At 36.9% G+C, this 21574-nt stretch overlaps 1 protein-coding gene across 1 annotated transcript in view; it reads right to left on the bottom strand.

Moving 5' to 3' along the window:
- The window catches only part of LOC110891423, a 38466-nt gene that overhangs the window by 8536 nt on the left and 8356 nt on the right, over positions 1–21574 (bottom strand). The window contains exons 3-6 of the mRNA XM_022139115.2: positions 9719–10735; positions 8933–9004; positions 5275–6276; positions 3889–4788 (exon numbers count right to left, since the gene is read on the bottom strand). Of these exons, the coding sequence (XP_021994807.1) occupies positions 3889–4788; positions 5275–6276; positions 8933–9004; positions 9719–10735 (2991 nt within the window). The remainder of the gene's footprint in view (positions 1–3888; positions 4789–5274; positions 6277–8932; positions 9005–9718; positions 10736–21574) is intronic.

Genomic DNA, 21574 nt, shown 5'->3' with positions numbered 1-21574 from the left:
AAGTCCATAAAAAATTGAAGTCATCCAAAAATAAAACATAGTAGCGATGACCACCCAAGCTAAGTATAGGTAATGTCCATAAGTCACTGTGTATGATGTCAAATGGTTGAAAAAATATGTGTATAAGAACTAGCAAATGGTAACTTAATACTTTTACGAAAACACACTATTGACAAGTGTCTTTTTCAAAGTACTAAAATAAATTAATCAAGAACATTTTAAATAATGCAAAGCAGGCCATCCCGGATGCTCGAGACGGTTATGCCATAATTTAGATGAAGTTTCTGCAAAGGTGGATGGTGTGGTGGTGCTTCCCGGCCTGAGCAAAAGTTGGTATAGATCACTGTCATTGTTGCATCGTGGGATAGGGATCCAGGTCTTGTAATCCTTCACAAGAAAACCAAAAGGTCAAACTCAACCCAAACATAATTGTCGGTAGTAAATCGACAAACATGAATTAAATTTTTAATGAGTTTGGGGGCATACAACACATCTTTTGGCACAAAGGGTGGGAAGGGTGGTGGTAGGATTTGTGTGCCATGTCCAACAACCAGAGTGGAACCATTACCAACAATTATATCTTGTGGGATGTTAATATTAAAAAAGATTAGAAATTTCGTTTGCGTGTTCATCATAGTGGCAGTGGCTCCAGTATCCATGTATGGCGTGGGGTCATGCTTATTCAATTATATGGAATACATGACCTACTCTATGCCAGTTAGAGTGTATGCTGCATGATGGGCCTAGTTAGACCGAGGACCAAGAAGCCCATTGGCTGAATTATTGTTGTGGTTTGATTGTGGGTTCAATGTAGGATATGGGCAAGGCAGTGGGGCCTACGACTGTTGTGGAGCATGCGGCCTAATGCGGAGAAGGCCATGAGCCACAGGGTGATGCGCGCCAGGTAGACCAAGGGTTAGGAGACTGCCAAAGGGTGTTGGAGTCGTGACCCGTACCCCAAGAATGTCTGTCGCGATCCCTGCCATGTGAACTACGGCTGTGGCCCCGATAGTCAGTTGTAGCATGAGGCCATTAATCAGTTGGATCCCTTGGTAGGCCAGCGAATGCGAGGTGTTTGCATTCAACACAATGCCGACGGTTTGAGACGCCTAAAGAGTGTGTTCAGCTTTGCAAGTTTCCGCCATTATCAATTTTAAGCGTGCATCATAGAAACTAGGTAGCGGGTCCTAGTTTTGTGATATTGTGGCTATGCCTTCATATTGTTTGTTGAGGCTACTATTAAGTTGTAAAAACAAACTTTTGTTATCAACTGGGGAGCCAACATTTGCTAGATGATCTCCTAATACTTTCAATTGTTGGTAGTATGCGGAGGCACTTGGAAACCACTTTGACGGGTGTTAGATAACTTATGGAGAAGTGAATTGCAGAACAATCTTGGCACTCTTGTTATCATGAAAAATATTTTCTAATTTGTAGAAATATTTTCGTATAGTGTGTAGAAAAATATTTTCTAGGGCCAACCATGCCACATAGATGGTAGAAATAGGTTTTAGCATAGTGTGTAGGAGATCATTTAAAATGGTACTATAAATCCATTGTAATATGTGAAAACACTGGATCGATGACGAACACCAACATTGCACTTGATTCAAGACATGAAGAACAACCATAAACAAAACAAGATAGAAAGATGTTAAAGATGAAACCCTTTATTAATGAATCAGTCATCACATATTACAAACCGAAAGAGTATACATCATTTACAAGCTGGTTTAGATCACAAAGATCTAAACCGAGCTTTCTCTCACTAACACATAGTCACACTCTCTCTCTCTAGAAATGTGCACACACTATTGATGAATAGCTAGGGTTTGTGAGAGGTTGCACAAAGCTGATCACTCATATCCATTCTCACTGAGATGAATGAATGTGATGGATAGATACTCAATTCTAACATATACTCCCATATATATAGGCTAGGGCAAAACCCTAAGTCCTGACCATGTCATGTCCACAAATTCGGACAACAAAGTACATAACTTTATCCGAATTTGTCAACACATAAGTTCGGACCCTTTAGACTCACTTCCATCCGAATTTAGTCAATAAACGTTTACTTGGGCTTTGACTTTGTTACACAGAACTCATAAAGCATAGTTACCGGCAGGAGCTGTACTTACATACTCCCCCTTAGCTGTTGATATCAGTTCTGTTTGGCATCGAATATCTTCAATCACCGAATACTGCGCTTACATAATACAATCGCATCCAATTGATCCTATAAATCGTTGACTACCTTAGGTTGTTTATCTTTGTCCGAGTCCTTAGAGGAAGAGGAGGTTTCGGCGGCGATTCGACGAGGAGATAAGTAATCATAGACATGGTATGCATGATAGTGGATGCAAAAGTGTTCGCTCTAGGGTAGTGTTTGGTATGCATGAATGAGAGGTGGAATGGAATGGATGATTACGAGGGAATGAAGAAAATGGTGTTTGGTTGGTCAATGGAAGGAAATAATCCATTCCAAAAGGCATTCCATCCCCTCAAAATCATTCCTTCCACCCCCCATGTTTTTTTTCCATTCCATCCCCTCTTGCACCATTCATCAACAACACCACAACCCACCACCTTTGCCACAACCCACCACCACCCATCACCGACGCCATCGCCGCCACCCGCCACCACATCACCCCGACAGCCATCGCGGCCGCCGCCACCCACTCGCCACTGTTATCACCCACAGCTGCGACCAACCGCCAACGCCACTCGTCGCCGCCGCCCAGCACCATCGTCGACGCCACCACCAACCGCCGTCGCCGCCACCAACTCTACTGCCACCCACCACCAACGGCCACCTTGCCGCCACCACCACTCGTCGTCACCGCCACTCGCTGCCGCCGCTACCACCACCACCCATCGCCGCTGCCGACACCAACCATCGCCACCTATAACCACCCACAATCACTATCACCGACCACCACCACCACCACTCACCGCTGATTTTGTTACTTTGTTTTTCTTGCCTACCGAATAATACACAATAATAATCCATTCCATTCACACATGGTAACCAAACAAGACATGGAATGGTAATGATCCATTGCATTCCCTCGTCCATTCCATTACCTCATCCATTCCATTCCTTTGTTCATTTCATTACCTCATACCAAACAGACCCTAGGCGTTGTATCGGCCACTATCCATCTCAATGGTCACATGTAGAACGTTCTTGATGTTAGAGATGGTGGCGACTAGATGAATATTGTTGTCCACTGTGAAAGTAAGGATAGAAAAGACGAGGAAAAGGCTGTAAAAGAGATAGGAGATTGGAAACAGGAGTATCGGAGATTTGAGAGAGGGAGGACGGCGAGATCGGCGCTAGTATAAGGTCTGGTCTTGTGATACCATGCTAGGGATAAAATATTGTGAATGGCTTGATGCCTCCTCTATCTTGTTCATAAATATATAACCAATTTACAATACCTATCTTCGGCTAATTACAATATATGGAAATAATAAATCTACAAAATATACATAGCTAAGGCTATAGGGTGTGGTCATGACCCTTTTGGTCACCATGGCCCTCCACATTGGCGTCATGTCATCCACTTCTAATCCATCATCCAAAGCCACTACCCTCAGGGTGTGGTCATGACCCAAAAAACTATTAATTTTTTGTGAAAAGGAAAAGAAAATATTGAAAAAAGGAAAGGAGGCCCATGTTTGCCATGGTTTAATCCATGCCAACCATGGTGGATGAGGCAGCCATTAATGGTCCTATGTGACGATTGATGACCCAACTCATATCCCACACACCCTTTAGCCTGATAGGACCCAACCCCCACCCATTAATAACCTTATTTTATGAACACAACTTAAAGTTATGGTTTGCATTAACACCCCTTCCATAAAAGTGTGATAACTTACTTGAAATGTTAATGCTTTCTTAAGATGCATTAAAATTTCTTTGGTTGTCGGTCGTTTTTCTCTTTCATGATGTAAGCAACGATAGGCAATCTTTTGGAATGTAGTTAACGAGTTTGGCTTGATTTGTTCCCTTATTTGCTCGAACACCACCTCATCATGTTTTCCGTTCTCAAATTTGTTTTTAGCGAACTCTGGTAGATAGTGACCCTCATGTTTCTTGATTGCATATGTGGATCTCCCACACAAAATCTCAAATAAAACAACACCAAGCGAATAAATATCGGATTCTATGGTTAGGAATCCTGATTTTTTGTAAAGTGGGTCCAAGTATCCGATGGTTCCACACGCATGATCGATGACATAGTCCATTTCTTGAATTAATGGACATATTAAAGAAAGCCCAAAATCAGCAAGTTTCGCTTTCCAATCACGGTTTAGTAAAATGTTAGCAGATTTGATGTCTCTATGTATCACCCTTGCTTGTTTTCCAACTCCTCCGTGAAAAAAATATAACGCGCTTGCAACATCAATGCATATATTAAGTCTTTTCACCCATGTAAGAGAAGCATCATTCAAATACCTATCAAGACTTCCTTGGGAGGCATACTCATAGATAATGATTTTTTCATCATTTTCATCACAGTATCCTACAAGACCAATGACATTTTCGTGCTTATAATTCAAAAGAATTTGAAGCTCACTCAAGAATTGTTGTTCCCCTTGCCCGGACCTCGTATCCAATCGCTTTGCAACAATGGTATTAAATCCATCACCATCTTGAAGGTTCCCTTTATATACTTTCCCAAATCCTCCTCCCCCGATACAGTTGTCATTACTGAAGTTTTCCGTCGCCCGTTTAATGTCTTCAAGTGACATTTTTGGGTTGTCCTTGTTGTTTTTCTGTCAAACATTACACATCATATATAATACATACATTGATAACTAGAAAAACAATACTAAAAAACAATAAAATGACGATTAAATTGATCATTTGGTGATATTATAGACCTCATACACTGAACACTATGATATTAAATAATGATAAATGCCCCTTATAAATTAAATATTCACTATGCTGTACTAAAAGTTTTTAATTGAACTTTATCATTTTTTTATACTTACATAAGCATTTCAGCTATGTCATAATTGATAGTATAAAAAGGTAGGATTGAGAAATCCTGCGATGTCTAAAACCTAAACTTGATAGGTAGAATGCTAGATGTTAGAAAGTGGAAAGGATTTTAACAATGTAAACCTAACAATTTGGGCTTTATTAATTTGATACTAATGTCAACAAGTGTTTTACATGTGATATTGATTATGTAGTGAATCAACAAACAAATTACTTCTAGGCATTAATAATATGAAGGTAGAACAATGACTTACTTGAAAAAAAAATGCTTTCTCAAGTTCCTTGACTATAACTTTCATTGTTGGGCGTTGGTCTTGAGTTTCTGCTACACACTTGTGGGCAATTTCAATAAACGTGAGCAAAGATTCCTTGTTTGGTCCTCTATTTAGAACAAAATTGTTTTCATTAGTTTCTTCCTTTAATATTGGGTCTAGCATGTCCTCTAGTGTTCTGGTGCAGAAGTTTTGTCTTGCCACGAAGGCCAGCCCTTTGTCACTGTCCTTAAGGTACATCGGGTCATCGACTAACCTACCACATAGAATCTCAAACAAAATTACTCCAAACCCATAAACATCTGATTCTCTTTTTAACTTACGCGTCATGTTATATTCTGGATCTACATAGTAACGTCTGCCATTATATTTGGGATAGAGAGCTTCGTCTTCTTGATTTGGAGGCAGAAACACGGACCACCAAAAGTCAATAATCTTTGCACCCCAGTTCTCATCCAACCCAATGTTGTAGCAGTTTATATCACGGTTTATTACCATCTTTTGGTCTTCTATCTCATAATGCATGTACATTAATGCGTGTGCAACATGGATGCAGATTTTCAAACGTTTTTCCCAAGTAAGAAAATATTTATTGTTGACATTAATCAAACAATCACCAAGGAATCCATTAGAAAAATTTTCAATGACAAGGATCATCTCAGAAGCTTCATAACAAAATCCAAGTAGCGTGACTAAGTTGGGATGCTTAACTCCACTGGTAAGAAATTCAATTTCTGTAAGAAACTCTTTTTCTCCGTAATCTGCATGTCTAGAAGGGTAGCGTTTTATAAGTACGGTACTGTGTCTCTTGGATGAATGATTTTCTTTATCATAATGCTGGAGTTCTGCTCTGTAGATTTTATAGCCTTCCGAGAAAGATGCAATTATGTATTCCTTTGAGAAATCATTGGTTGCTGATTGAATATGAGTTAGAGGAATCTTGAAGTGTTCCAAGTTAATCTTCAAGTGTTCCAAGTTTTTTACCTGATTCAAGGTTGAAAAGGGAGTTACAGGTAGAAGAATGACAAGGAAATTGCATGAAAGCTGCCAACAACCGGAAAGAAAATACGTAAACCCCTGTTTCTTCTTCCCCTATTTTTCACATGCCCTTATTTCCCATTTAGACATCTAGGTTGGAATTACCAAGGGCCAACCAAATGCATTTCCCAAGCCCACAAATCATTAATGGTTAGCACTTAGCCGGGAAGCGAATAAAGCCCAAATACATAAAATTGTAATTAGTTAAACCAACTTAATTTAATGATAGTGTGCTGGATATTAAATGATAATAATAATAATAATAATAATAATAATAATAATATTAATAATAATAATAATAACAATAAATAATAATAATAATAATAATAATAATAATAATAATAATAATAATAATAATAATAATAATAATAATCTATCTACTATAATAAAAGAAACTAACTTTGAGACACGTGTCATCATATTAGGCCATCTCTTATAGATAATGATTATTTTATTTTAATCTCTTCTAATTAATTATAGATAATCCTTCTACTAAATATTATTTAGTTTAATTATTACTTTTATATTTATCTATTTACTTCAAATTCAAACTTAGTTATCTAATTTGATATTAGAGTAAATTATGATTTTGGCCCATGTGGTTATATCACTTTTACCCTTTTAACCCAAAAAGGAATCTTTTAACATCTGAGCCCTCAACGTCTATTTTCTAACCCTTGTGGACCCTAACATCTTTTTTTCTAACCCTTTTGGCCCCTAAAAGTAAATGGATGGGATTAGTGTTAGGGGCAAAAAGGTTAGAAAAAACACGTTGGAGGCTCAGATGTTAAAAGATTCATTTTTTGGCTAAAAGGCTAAAAGTGATGCAACCACAGGGGCCAAAATCGTAATTTACCCTTGATATTAACTATATATTTGAATGTTTTGTTTAGTTTGGTATCAAATAGATTTTATGAAACTTAAAATAAAATTAACTAATATTATTTATCATTTCTACATTTACAAGTTTTAAATAAAAGGTTAAATTTAAAATATTATTCTAAAATTTAAATTGTTGATTTAAAATATTTTTAAATAAAACAAATTATTTATCACGAAAACCAAACTTTGTATTAATATATGAAATATTTTTATTTTCATTACTAAAAAAATATATATTTTTATTATTTTGTATAGAAAATTACATTTATTCAACCTGTGTAATAAATAAAGTTTTTTAAAGATGTATTATTTTATTATTTGGTAAACAATATTATATTATCCAACCCGAGTAATACACATGGTTTTAAAGATATAACTTTTTTATTTGGTATATAAAATTAAATTTATTCAACACGTACAATATGATTTTTATAGATATAACTTGTTATTATTTAATATATATAAAATTATATTTAATTAACCCATGCAATAAAAGAGGTTTTTTAAAGATATATTGTTTTATTATTTAATATATAAAATTCATTTATTCGACCCGTGTATTACACGGGGTTATAAGTTATAACCTAGTAATAATAATATCTGAATCCTCCGTGTTAGCTTATTTAAATTAATTGTTCATTGCTTGAATAGACCTAATAATAGATTTGCTAAAATCATAAACTTTTGGTATTTGTTGATAATACGCATTCCTTTAGTGTTTGTGAAGTGAAATAAGTTGTTGCACCAACTAACTGAGTTAGTTGTCGGTAAGGAAGGAAGATTATGTTGTTCTTTTTTTTTTTTTTGAACGAATAATGTTTCCCCTTAAATATACAACAATAGACACTGAAGTCTTTGACTAGTCTTGGTAAACAGTGTCTAGTTAATGTACGATTAGGGGAAGGGTTTAACAAAAGAGATTATTTTACAATTTAAATTAAATTACATCATTTGATTAAATAAACCCATAATAACAATTTATATCTATTATCAGGGCCGGCTCTGGGCCCGGCAAACCCGTGCCGACACCCGAGGCCCAAAATTTGAAAGGCCCGAAAAGTCTTTATAACTTTGTATATATTTATTAAATTATATATTTAGTATATTTATCCGTTTATTATGCAAAAAAGTCTTGGTGGTATAGTGGCAAAAACCATCTCAAAATAATGTAAGGTCTCAAGTTTGAGGCTTTGTTTCGTCACTAAGTTTTTATTTTTGTAATTCATTTACCCTTAATCATAATTTTGGGCCCAATTCTTTTCGTCACCCGAGGCCTAAATTTTTTGAAGAGTTTTCAGGGACGGCTCTGTCTATTATGTAATATAATCGTCATGAATAGAATTCACATAATTTTATTGCAACTGTTTCATTATTTTGAGGTATCTATCAATAATGCAAACAAAAGGTCATGAATAGCCTAATTTATATCCTTATACTATTATTATAGATGATTATTTATATGTTAATTTATCATAGTTATAATTTGTTGTTCTTTTTATTGTGAAAATAATAAGCCATCTATTACTATTGGTTTATATAATTGTTTCTATTAAAAAACTATATTTACAATAACACATTATCTCTATATATTGTCCTGTATATGGTAAAAAATAAATGTAACTATATACAAATCCATCATAATCAAACTTATAGATTTTATTTCATGTATAAACATTATTCTACCAAAAGAGATGAGGTGAAAAAAAAAGTAAGGTCTTACAGGATTTTCATGTGTTGCTGTCTCAAGTTCGTTGAGTACTTGGTCGTTACCCAATTGTTGTACTCGCTCCTCCTTCAAGTCATAATATAATAGAAAAAAGGTTACTCAAAACTATAAATTTGTGTCCTGAAATCTACAAATTGGTGATGAAAAACTATTATAAAACATTGAAGAAATTGATGATATGATAGATGATACGATGCTGACGGAATTGGTGGTCAAAGATAATCACTTAAAACAATAAAATATATTGAACAATAAATTACAGGTCGAATTTGGTACTGAAGTAATGAAAAAGAAAGAAGAAAATTAACAGATGATAGAAACAATATCAATCATATGCCTTACCTGATTAAAATGAAATATGCATATATACATTCTATCAAAGAAATTGGATGTTCCATTATAACTTCTATATAGACAAAAACAATTGATGAAGAGGAATATGGGTGGAAAATGAAGATTAGTTTTCTCTACAGAATAATGCATATAATGTTATGGAATGTGTGCACATATTGAATCGAAATGGAAAGACGAGCATGTAACAAAATCGCACTATTTTTAACCCTTAGGGAACGGCAATCGCAAGGACCTGGCATTCATCAAAAGATGGCCCCAATCCGAATCCCACAACCTTCAGCCAAAGGCCCAGCAATTATTTTAGTGAAAATGGTGGAGACTCGTAATAATTTAGCCAAAAAAAGTGTAGCATTCTAAATGCGTAACGCGTATTCCTTATGAATACAATGTGCATCCTATAATAAGACTACACAAACACAAACACACCTGATTTACTTGAAGGATCAATGCTTTCTCAAGTTCGTCGAGAACCACTTTCATTGTTGGACGTTGGTCTTGAGTCTCTGTCACACACTGGTTCGCAACTTTTAAAAATGTGTGCAAAGAATCTTTGTTGGCTCCTCTGTCTAGAATATAACTCTTTGTACTTGTTTCTTCTCTTAATGTAGGATCTATCATGTCTTCTATTGTTCCATTGCAAAAGTTTTGTCTTGCCACATGAACGAGGCCTTTCTCACTTTCCTTGAGGTAATTTTGGTCGTGTGCATGCCTTCCACATAGAATCTCAAACAAAACTACTCCAAAGCTATACACATCTGACTCTCTTTTTGGCTTACCGGTCTTTGCATATTCTGGGTCCACATGGTACTTTGACTCAAAATGTGTTCTTTTGCATAGAACTTCGTCCTTTTGATTATGAGGCAGGAATACCGCCAACTGAAAGTCTTCAATCTTTGCCACCCAATTCTCATCCAACCCAAATCTATTGCTATTTATATTACTGTGTATTATCATTTTTTTGTCTTCCGCCATAGAATGAAGGTAATATAATGCGTGTGCAAGATCAATGCATATTTTCAATCGTTTTTCCCAAGTCAAAGTAAGCATGTTTTTGACGTTACCCAAATAGTCATCAAGGAATCCATTAGAAAAATCCTCTGTGACAAGTATCATCTCAAAACCTTCAACACAAAATCCTAATAGAGTGACTATGTTGTGATGTTTAACACTAGTAAGCACTTCAAGTTCTGTAAAAAATAATTCTTCTTCATGCTCGTCATTTGTTGGAAGGAAGCGTTTTATAACTACAGCGTTGTCTCTTTTGGGCAGTTCACTTTTACTCTTCCCTTCTATAAAGGAAGGTTTTTCCTTTTTAAAATGGTTGAGCTCTGTTCTGTACCAAGTATAGTAATCACCAATTGCAGTTTTGTATGTGTCCGAAAAACCATGGGTAGCTAACTTTATATCATCAAGCCGGATCTTCATGTGTTCCAAGTTCTTTCCCTGTAAACATGTGACAAGAGTAAACGAGAATTACGAATTATAAAATTATGAGTACATCGTAAAAAATAAAGACGTAAACTGTCGCCCAATCAGTCTTCTTTTCTCCATAAATATATATTGTTTTTGTGTTCTGTTAGTTTTCTGTCTGATAAGTGTTTTATTTTCAGCCACACTTTCCGAAGTTCATGTTTAATATGTATATTTTATGAATTAAAAAGAACTTATCAAGTTACTTTAATTAATAAACTATAAAGAAAATAACAAAATAAACGTAAATAACAAATTTTAACAACATTTTTTTGTCAAACATAAAGAGTTGTTGCAAGTGGGTTGAGGGGCGGACCTACTTAGTTTGTTACAGAATCACGGCAGTAAATTTCTGAAGTTACTAATCCCTACACATCCTAAAGTACAAGGGTTTATTATGTAATTAGTTAATAGATAGTTTAAGTTGCAATTAATTTAGTTATGAAGTACAAGGACCGAAGGTGTCAAGTTGAAAGATTATAACCTACAACTTTAGATGGAGCGACACATCTCTCGGAGACACATCTCTCCCAAACGGCGCCAACAACACATAGACAAGAAGACGCGATGTTTCACGAAGAGACGTGTCTGTTCCGTCACACTTCTTCGTTACTTATAAATAGGGTTTAGATTTTTCAATTGTATTTAGAATCACATGTACAAACATTCAGTTTATATTCAAGTTTGATTATGTTCTAGAGATCAAAGATCTATTGGGGCCAATAATTAGTATCAAAGCACCAGGCTCTAGGCACGAGAATCGCAAGACATCGAATCGTTGGGTGATTCGCGATCAGGTTTTATCTCTAATTTTCAATTCACAAGTTTTCAATTTTTCGGTTCAGGAGTCGAACCAGGTTCTGTTCGAAATCTAGGGTTTTGATTTCGGGGTTACAGTGTGAATTAGATAGTCATGAATTATTACGCCTTGTAATTATACGCGGGTTAAAAATTGAAAGTTTATTGAATTCAAGAGAATTGAATTTTACCGGTACAGTGGTTCGTATTGGTGGTCAGGAAATTTTAGAAACAAGAAAGTAAGAGTTGTGAGAATTCGAAGTTAGCAATCAGATTAGGGTTCGTGAGTGTATTGAACCGAGTACATAAGCGCAAAACATGTTTGTTTTGTTTCGTTTGGAGTGCCAAGAAGAATCAAAATTTAATTCGTTGGTTGTATGTGATCAGTTGTATTCGATGGTGAAGGTTTGAGGGCCAAAAGGTGTTACCGAATACGAAGAACCAAGATTTTATCAATTCAAGAATCAAGAAACAGAAAATTCAGGTTTATCTGTCTCAATCTGAATTTTGTATTCGTATCGATAGTCCCTGTTTAGAGAAAGAAAAATCAAGCGAGTCGATCTGGAAGAAGAAGCCCGTGAAGAAGGAATCGTTCGAGTTATTCGAAGTATATTATTGAGATTGAGTGATTCAAAGAATCTAGAATCGTTGTTTTGGTTACTTTTCCATTCGAAAGCAATAGGAATCAAAGGCGATAGGCTAAATAATTTTACGTAGAGTCCAGTTACCAAGTGAAGGCTGTTACGGAGGTTTTTTCAATCAGAAACAAAGTGTTATAAGAAATAGAAGAAGAAGATGCTGGAAAGAAAGTGATGCAGTGAATGCAGGAAACAAGAAGATAAATTGTTGTAGTGAGTACAAAGAAAAAAAAGTGCAGTGAATTCAGAGAAAAAATGAAGCAGTGAATGTTGGGAAATACATGTAATGAATGCAAAATTTGATGTAGTGAGTGCAAAAAAAGTGTTGTGAAATCAGGAAATTAATGTAGTGGGTGCAGGGAAAATTATGCGCCCGTGAGAAAAAATAAGGTAGTCGATTTTGTGACGAGTCAAAGGAACGAAGAACCGTGTGATGCGAAGATAACCTGTGAAAGGAGCAGTAAATAATCCGGTGAGTGGATCAAGTAAAAGTGAAGAATCCATGAAAGAAGCAATCAGTATGAAGAAGCCGTTGTGAGAGACAACCGTGATAAAAAATATTAAATCTGTGACAGATCAACATGTGACGGCGTCAGAAAAAAATTGTTGTGTGATACAATCATAAGAGAAATCTGAGTGAATCAGATTATCTAAGAATCTGTGCGAGATGGATTTAATCATGTGATATGATGGTGGGTAAGTTAATGAAGACCGGGTGGAGTTCGTGTTGAGACAACTACACAAGAAAAGGTTCGTGTCATACAAATCAAGTACGGTCAAGACAAGCGTGAAGCAAAGTGTTCGCGTGAAGCAAGTTCGTAAGGAGTAAGGTTCGTGAATAAAAGGATTCATGTGAAGTGTTGAATACCGCGGAGATTCGAGAAGATAAAACTGCTTGGAGTTCAAGACTTACAACAACTTAAGGATGTTCGTGATTAGGGGGTGAATGAAGTTACTAATCCCTACACATCCTAAAGTACAAGGGTTTATTATGTAATTAGTTAATAGATAGTTTATAGTTAATAGATAGTTTAAGTTGCAATTAATTTAGTTATAAAGTACAAGGACCGAAAGTGTCAAGTTGAAAGATTATAACCTACAACTTTAGATGGAGCGACACATCTCCCAGAGACACATCTCTCCCAAACGGCGCCAACAAGACAGAGACAAGAAAACGCGATGTTTCACGAAGAGACATGTCTGTTCCGTCGCACTTCTTCATTACTTATAAATAGGGTTTAGATTTTTCAATTGTGTTCAGAATCACATGTACAAAACATTCATTTTATATTCAAGTTCGACTCATGTTCTAGAGATCAAAGATCTATTGAGGCCAACAATTTACATCATATATAGAGATGCATGCACAAGTTTCTTGAGTGATACTAATGGATTTATTTATTTATTATTATTATTTAGGACGGCGAGCAGTGGCAGTGGCAGAGCTTGACCAAAAGTTTCGAGGGGGCCTAAAGTCATGGCACACAAATTCTTTTTCCTATCGTTATGTTTCGGGTCGGGCCGGCTATTCGATTCGGGTAGGATCAAATAATAATAGTTCCAAATAAAACTAAAAAAATTTGATTCATTCAAACGACCTCAAACGACCTGTTCTTACATATAAAAAAACTAAATATTGTTTAACAAACAAATGACCAATATATATATATATATATATATATATATATATATAGGGGACCGCTTGTAACACCCCGTGTTTCCGAATGTCGAAGTCAAAGTCAAAGTCAAAGATTGACTTCTTTGACTGTAAATAGACTAACTACGGTATTTTGATGTCTATTTTATGTTTATGTTTATGTTACGTTAGTTGTATTATGTGGAGTATATGCTAAGATCGAATTAATCGAAGTCTATTTATCGACGCGAACCGCTTTTCGACTGCGAATAATAGGAAGTAACAATGCGATAAAGCTAGCTAATCAGTAATCGAATTAATCTAATCATCATCGAACTCGAAACTCGAATTACGCCAACTTTGGTTGTTATTATACGTGTGTGTGTGCCTTATGTGTTACTTGTGCGTGTTTACTTTATGTTATGTGTGGTAATCAATCGAAACTCGAATCGAAATCGAAACCCAATCGAACTCAATCGAAACCAAATCATGATAATTGGTGGGGAAGAGACAGCGCGAGATATAGATGATTGTATGTTAGATATAGTGGTTGGGATTAAAAGTAATTTGAATAGGAAACTCTATCGTACCCGCATCGTCTTCAATCGAAATCGAATATCAAAAATCGTCACACCGAACACTCGAAAACAGGCAGCTGAACGATCAGGCTCTCAGCCGATCGAACAACCCAGCCGATCGGACCGCTGTCTGATCAGACATGCTGTCCGATCGGGATGCCTGGCCGATCGGCCAGTCCTTTCCTCTTTAGGAAGCCTATAAATACCCCTGTCATTGTCATCTTTACCACTTTTGGAAAGCTCTGACCGACCAGCTCGTGCTCTCATCCTTTTTCTCAGATTTCTCTAGATTCCGGTAAGATTTCTTCCTAAATCTTGTACTTTCTTGATCTATGCACACTCCTACACCTTTCTATCTTTCGAATCTTTATTTCTAACCGTGAAATCATCAAGATTCAAGTGTTCTAGGATGATATCATCATGGTGTTCTTGAAGAACTTCATGTTTTGGCTTCAATTCACCAAGAATCACTTGGATCTAGCCGATTTCCACATAAACAAGCAAGGATCTTTCATAGATCTAAACATCTACACGGTGAAAAGGATTGAAAAATGGTTTTCCAATTTTCTTTCAACTCTTTTACACTCAATGCCTTCAAAACTAATAGAAACGGAACTTGTACCGACTTGCTAATCATTCCAGTGGTTACATGGCTCAAGATCCGGGTTCTATCCACGAGGTTCATCGATTTCGGGTTAAACGTTAAACTCCGTTCCGAACAGTTCACCGGCCGGATTTGGGTGATTCCTGTCCGAGCAGGAGAAACCAATAAGAACGAGGGTTTTATGGTTTAACTTGTTGTCAAAACACCTCGATATAACGTCAAACGATCAAAACAGCCAAGTGTTAGACGAACAGGTTGATCAGGTCAGAATGCTGACCGATCGGACTGACTGTCCGAACGGACAGCCCAGCCGATCGGACAAGCAGCCAAACGACCAGGCCAACCGATCGGCTAGCATATGGCCCCACACTTAAGCAATTTCATGAAGCCTAGTATTGAACGAACTGCCGTTCGATCGGTCAAGCCGTCCGATTTGAATTACTCTTCGGATCATGAGATACTATGCTTCAACACTTAGTCGATTTTCAAACATGTTCAACGCGTTGGAGTGCCACCCGATCGAACAACCGTCCGATCAGGTGACACCCTACTGAGAACTTGTTAGCTAAAGTACCTAACCGATCGGGCAGCCGGCCGAACGGACAACCCGTTCGATCGATCGACCTGAAAAGTAAAGATACTTCAATGTTTTCAAATGCTACAACGAAAACTTCGAAAGTCAAGCCATCATACACAAACACATCTTACCTAACGGAAGAAACAATCCACTCGAACAACCCATCCGATCGGCCTAACCAACCGACCGGACAGCTGTCCGAACGGACTGTTAACCGAACGGTCGAGCCGTCCGATCGGACCTACCGTCCGATCGACCAAGCCATCCGACCCTCCAACACTTGTTTCCGTTTTGCACATTGCTTATCGTTATGTTATCGAACTATTCAGGCTAACCCTACTCTCAAGTGCTCCCTTCAATCCATCAATCACTGTGAGTATACTCAAACCCTTTTTGCTTTAGCACTTTTGGGTGTTACATACGTTGCTTATACGAAAACACATCGAACACACTACTCAATTACTTTAAACGCTAACCATTAACGCAAGTATTACGTGACTAAATGAATGCTTGTTGTTATGTTTACACGTGGAATGTTGTCTACCTGCCTTAACGACGATAGTACTATAGTTTGGACTCAGCACCCGTTCACACGGGGGTTGTTAAGGACAATTACTTGCATGGATTACGGTGGTAATCATGTATTGCGAACTGCCTCGGGCAGTCAACCCACAGTCATTGGTATCGATAGATCCATGTCGATAATTAACATGCTTCATTTTCCTCTGTGTACGTGCTGGTTATGCGTAAACTATTTCGAACTATATATGCTATTATCAAACTTGTATGCTCACCTTTACATTTTACGTATTGACTTTATTTTAACGTATGTGACAGGCAATTAGGATGCTTATCTGCTAGGAAGGCGAGCTTAGAATAAGCGTCTAGAGCATAGTTGTCTGTAGATCTTGCAGATCGAGTCTCTAGAAGCATTTGAACAATATTTATAATTGAAATCTGAGTTGTCGGAACAGAATATTTGACTTGATGTTATCTGTAATAATTTGTTTACTATTTAAGGTACGGTATGTGACGTATTATATAAATTGAATAGTAATGATAGTTGTTATGGAAACTTCTACACAATCTGTTTCGCTTAGTGCCATGCCCCGATGATTCCACCATCGGTTGGGGTGTGACACCGCTAAAATGAGAACCACCTCGAGTTGTAAGAACCGTGAGAACTACACCGTACGGGGCGAGGTGAACCAAAATTTTTTTTCATAAACGTAGATGCGTGTATTATAAACACATTTGTAAAAAAAAATTCAAAAAAAAATATCGTGTGTGTAGTTTTGAGCACCACAAGTTTGTGTTTACGGGTACCGTAAATCTTACCGAAAAATTTACGGTACCCGTAAACACAAACTTGTGGTGCTCTAAACTACACACGCGACATTTTTTTTTTATTTTTTTTACAAATGTGTTTATAATACACGCATCTACGTTTATGAAAAAAAATTTGGTCCACCTCGCCCCGGATCAAAAAGTTCTCACGGTTCTTACAACTCGAGGTGGTTTTTATTTTAGCGCAATTCTCTATATATATATATATATACATGTATATATACATGTATATATATATAATGGTACGAGATAAATGAAACCTAGACGTAACAAACTTTTCTTTGATTTATATATTGTATAAATATTTAGGCAAAATAATTGGAGGGGCAATCCTATATAATTTTAAAACTTTCAGATGAAAAATCAGAAATTATACACTTTTAACCAAAACATTAAAAGAGACGGGTGCACCCCCGAGCACCTACCAACCTACGCCCCTGACGGTGAGTCCATTAAAAAAAGCAAAGCTCTCATCAGAAAAGAAAAAAAATGACTAAAAAGTGAACAGTAAGAAATTGAAAAGCTTTGAAGCAATGGCAACAATTAGAATTACAGTCAGATATGTTAAAGAAAAGGAAAAACAATGAAAAAGTGAAGACTAAAATGGACAAAAGTGTACTAATACTGTAATTTTTTTAACGATCAACAAAAGCCCGATCACCCAGGTAAACCTAATGGCAAATGCTCATCACGCCCACAAATAAAGACGACGTTGGTGACCCGGCCCGTCACCTTTTTAGAGGAAACCCACCACCTGTAGGTTCAATGTGATAAAACTCTGGCTCAACCCAAAGCAAGGCAAGACCGGAACGCATGACCTCCACTATGGAAGGTGATGCGCTAAAGTACTATGCTAGTAATGTGGTACGTAGGTTTTAATCATAGTAGGTTGGATCAATTAAAACTCACGTAAACTTTGTTAAAATTATCCATTTCTAATTCATATCGATGGCTTATAATAATTAATGTGTAATATTTGTGTTACATGATAAGATAGTACTAGATTATTGTCATGGACCGCGTGTTGTGGCGGCGACGCCTTAATTGTTTAAAGTTGGCGTCTTAGAGGCACATAATATGAAGCGTTAACCATATGGAAACGTGTGTTTCAGTCTATTCGATCTAAAGCATTGTTGTTACAAAAGAAACAGAATCGAACCCTATTTGGTTTGTTTAGTGAGTGTTTCACCTAACTACTACAACACCCTTATCTTTGCATCAAGACTTAGCGACGTCAAAACATACAACTCGAATTTATATCGTTGAAGGAAAACGTATTATATTTGACCCGACTCGTTTCAGAACATTGTTTACGTCAAAACATAGACTACCCGAAAACGTATGCAAAAATAAGTATGAAAACATATTATATTTGACCTGACTCTTTTAGAAAAAAAGCTATGAAACGTGAATTTATATCGATTATGTTGAAACATGAATATATACCGACACGTACATTTAAACTTGAAGATACAGACCAACTGAAAATGTACATAAAAATAAGCATGAAATGTGAATTTACACCGACACGTACATACAAATAAGAGTTAATTACTGTTTTCGTCCCTGAGGTTTGTCAAAAATAACGGTTTCAGTCCATTAGTTTAAAAATTGCGATTTCAGTCCATTAGTTTCATTTTCGTAACCATTTCAGTCCACTAACTTAACTCCATCCATTTATTTTGTTAACCTTGAGTTAATTAACTAATTCAGGGACGGTTTGCGTCAGTTTTAAAAACACAGGGACTTAAGTGTAAACTCTAAAACATTAAAACATAAAAAATAGTAAATTTCAAAAAATCAAAAAAAATCCAAAAAATCAAACAAATTCCAAAAAATTCTAAAAAATAATAAAAATTCTAAAAAATCATAAAAATTCTAAAAAATCCAAAAAATCCGTTTCGGCGCGAACTGTTTCGACCCGAACCGTTTCGAGCTGAACCGTCCGTACCGTTTCGACCCGAACCGTTTCGACTCGAACCGTTTCGAGCTGAACCGTTTCGACACGAACCGTTTCGACCCGTACCGTTTCAACCCGAACCGTTTCGAGCTGAACCGTCCGAACCGTTTCGACGCGAACCGTTTCGACCCGTACCGTTTCGAGCCGAACCGTTTCGACCCGTACCGTTTCGAAGCCGAACCGTTTCGAGCTGAACCGTTTCGAACCGAACTGTTTCGACCCGTACCGTTTCGAAGCCGAACCGTTTCAAGCCGTACCGTTTCGAACCGAACTGTGCCGTTTCGAACCGAACCCTTTCGAGCTGAACCATTTCGAACCGAACCGTGCCGTATCGAACCGAACCGTTTCGAGCTAAACCGTTTCGAACTGAAACGTTTCGAGCTGTACCGTTTCGAACCGTACCGTTTCGATGCGAACCGTTTTGAACCGAACCCTTTGGACACGAACCTTTTCGAAGCCGAACCGGTACGGTTTGATACAGCACGGTTCGATACGGCACGGTTCGCGTCAAAACGGTACAGCTCGAAACGGTTCGGTTCGAAACGGTTCAGCTCGAAACGGTTCGGTTCGATACGGCACGGTTCGGTTCGAACCGGTTCAGCTCGAAAGGGTTCGGTTCGAAACGGCACAGTTCGGTTCGAAACGGTACGGCTTCGAAACGGTACGGATCGAAACGGTTCGGTTCGAAACGGTTCAGCTCGAAATGGTTCGGCTTCGAAACAGTACGGGTTGAAAAGGTTCGGATCGAAAAGGTACGGGTGGAAACGGTTCGCGTCGAAACGGTTCAGCTCGAAACGGTTCGAGTCGAAACGGTTCGGGTCGAAACGGTACGGACGGTTCAGCTCGAAACGGTTCGGGTCGGAACAGTTCACGCCGAAACGGATTTTTTGGATTTTTTAGAATTTTTATGATTTTTTAGAATTTTTATTATTTTTTAGAATTTTTTGGAATTTGTTTGATTTTTTGGAATTTTTTTGACTTTTTAAAATTTACTGTTTTTTATGTTTTAATGTTTTAGAGTTTACACTTAAGTACTGTGTTTCTAAAACTGACGCAAACCGTCCCTGAATTAGTTAATTAACTCAAAGTTAACAAAATAAATGGATGGAGTTAAGTTAGTGGACTGAAATGGTTACGAAAATGAAACTAATGGACTGAAATCGCAATTTTTAAACTAATGGACTGAAACCGTTATTTTTGACAAACCTCAGGGACGAAAACAGTAATTAACTCTACAAATAATTACGTGCGAAAATAGTTTTTTTTTTTTGTTTTAAGCTGAATAATTAAAATACGTGGGTAAATTTAAAAGGTTAGAACTCAAAGGGTAAAAATGTCAATTTTAAAAGTTTAAGGGTTGTTTTGTTAAGTTCTAAAGTTTATTCGTTGTTTTGTCTTTTTGAAAGGGACTTCTTATGTAAAGTTCCAAATTTGAGGGTGTTAGTTTGTTGGTGGGGAAACCCCACCGACCTTTGTTTTTAAGTTATAGATAATTATGCATTTTTTTTTTGTTTTGTATTAGTTTTAATATGTTTGTTATGATGTATGTACATAGGCTTAGATCTGTTATGTGCTGATAAGTGGGCTTGGGCTTGCTATTGCTGATAAAGATTGGAGTGGGCTTGTTGCTGATCTGCATTGGTCAAGTTGTATAATACAGAGTATTATACTTACGTATATGAGGACGTTGTATAACTAAGAGAAATATCTCACCAAACATACTTCACTGCATTATTGTTCTCTCTCACTCAGTTTACTTTCTCTCTCTCTCTCTCTCTCTCTCTCTCTCTCTCTCTCTCTCTCTCTCTCTCTTCCAATTAGGTGATTAGGGCTTGATACGCATATTGTAGTCACTGGTTCATCTTGAATATGTGAAGTTGGTGTTTAGATCTTGTAATCATGTGAAGATCATCGTCTTGATGATCCTTAGGAGTAGTTGGGAGTTGTTTTGAGAGTGTTTCTTATTGTAATCTGTTCAGATCGTTCATTCAAGGGTTGAATAAATATCTTGGTTTGGGTTTATTTGTTTTCTTGAAGATCTGAGATTCATGTTTTGTAACATGGTATCAGAAATAGAGATATGGAGGCTCTTGGGGTATTTTTGAAGATCTAGGGTTTCTCATCTTTTTTTTCGTTTTGCTTGTGGTTAGATCTGGTTCAGATCTACTCGGTTGAGAACCAATGACTACTCGGAACCTTGGTAGTACTAGCATCTGCTGGCTCAGAATCTAGGAGTTTGGTTCTTTCTTAAAGGCGATTCGTCTGTTGATCCCTTTCCGGTGTTCTTGGTGACGTATCGAGGTGAAGAATCTTGTTGGTCTTTACAACCCTATAAGGTTGTGAGGCAAACCAACATATTATTGTTATTCGCTAGTTTTCTTATCAGATCTTTGTAACCCTAGAAGGTTACATGATTGATCTTGCTTGGAGCGCTACTCTATGAGTCTATTCCGATCTGTTTTCTCTTTTTATTTTGGGTTATTGGATTTTAATAATCCTAAGTTTCATCGGTTGGCCGATACTAATCCCAACTTTAAAAATTCCCTCCAATAATCCCAACTTGTAAAAGTTTGGCCGCCATTAATCCTTTTCTAACATAGGTGCACTTAAATCAATTAAGGAGTCTCTAGGTGTAATTGAATCTATTGAGGATACCAAATTCTTATATGTTTGA

This window comes from Helianthus annuus, chromosome 11, assembly GCF_002127325.2.
Source record: "Helianthus annuus cultivar XRQ/B chromosome 11, HanXRQr2.0-SUNRISE, whole genome shotgun sequence".
Lineage (NCBI taxonomy): Eukaryota > Viridiplantae > Streptophyta > Magnoliopsida > Asterales > Asteraceae > Helianthus > Helianthus annuus.
This window is presented reverse-complemented; position numbering and strand designations above follow the sequence as displayed.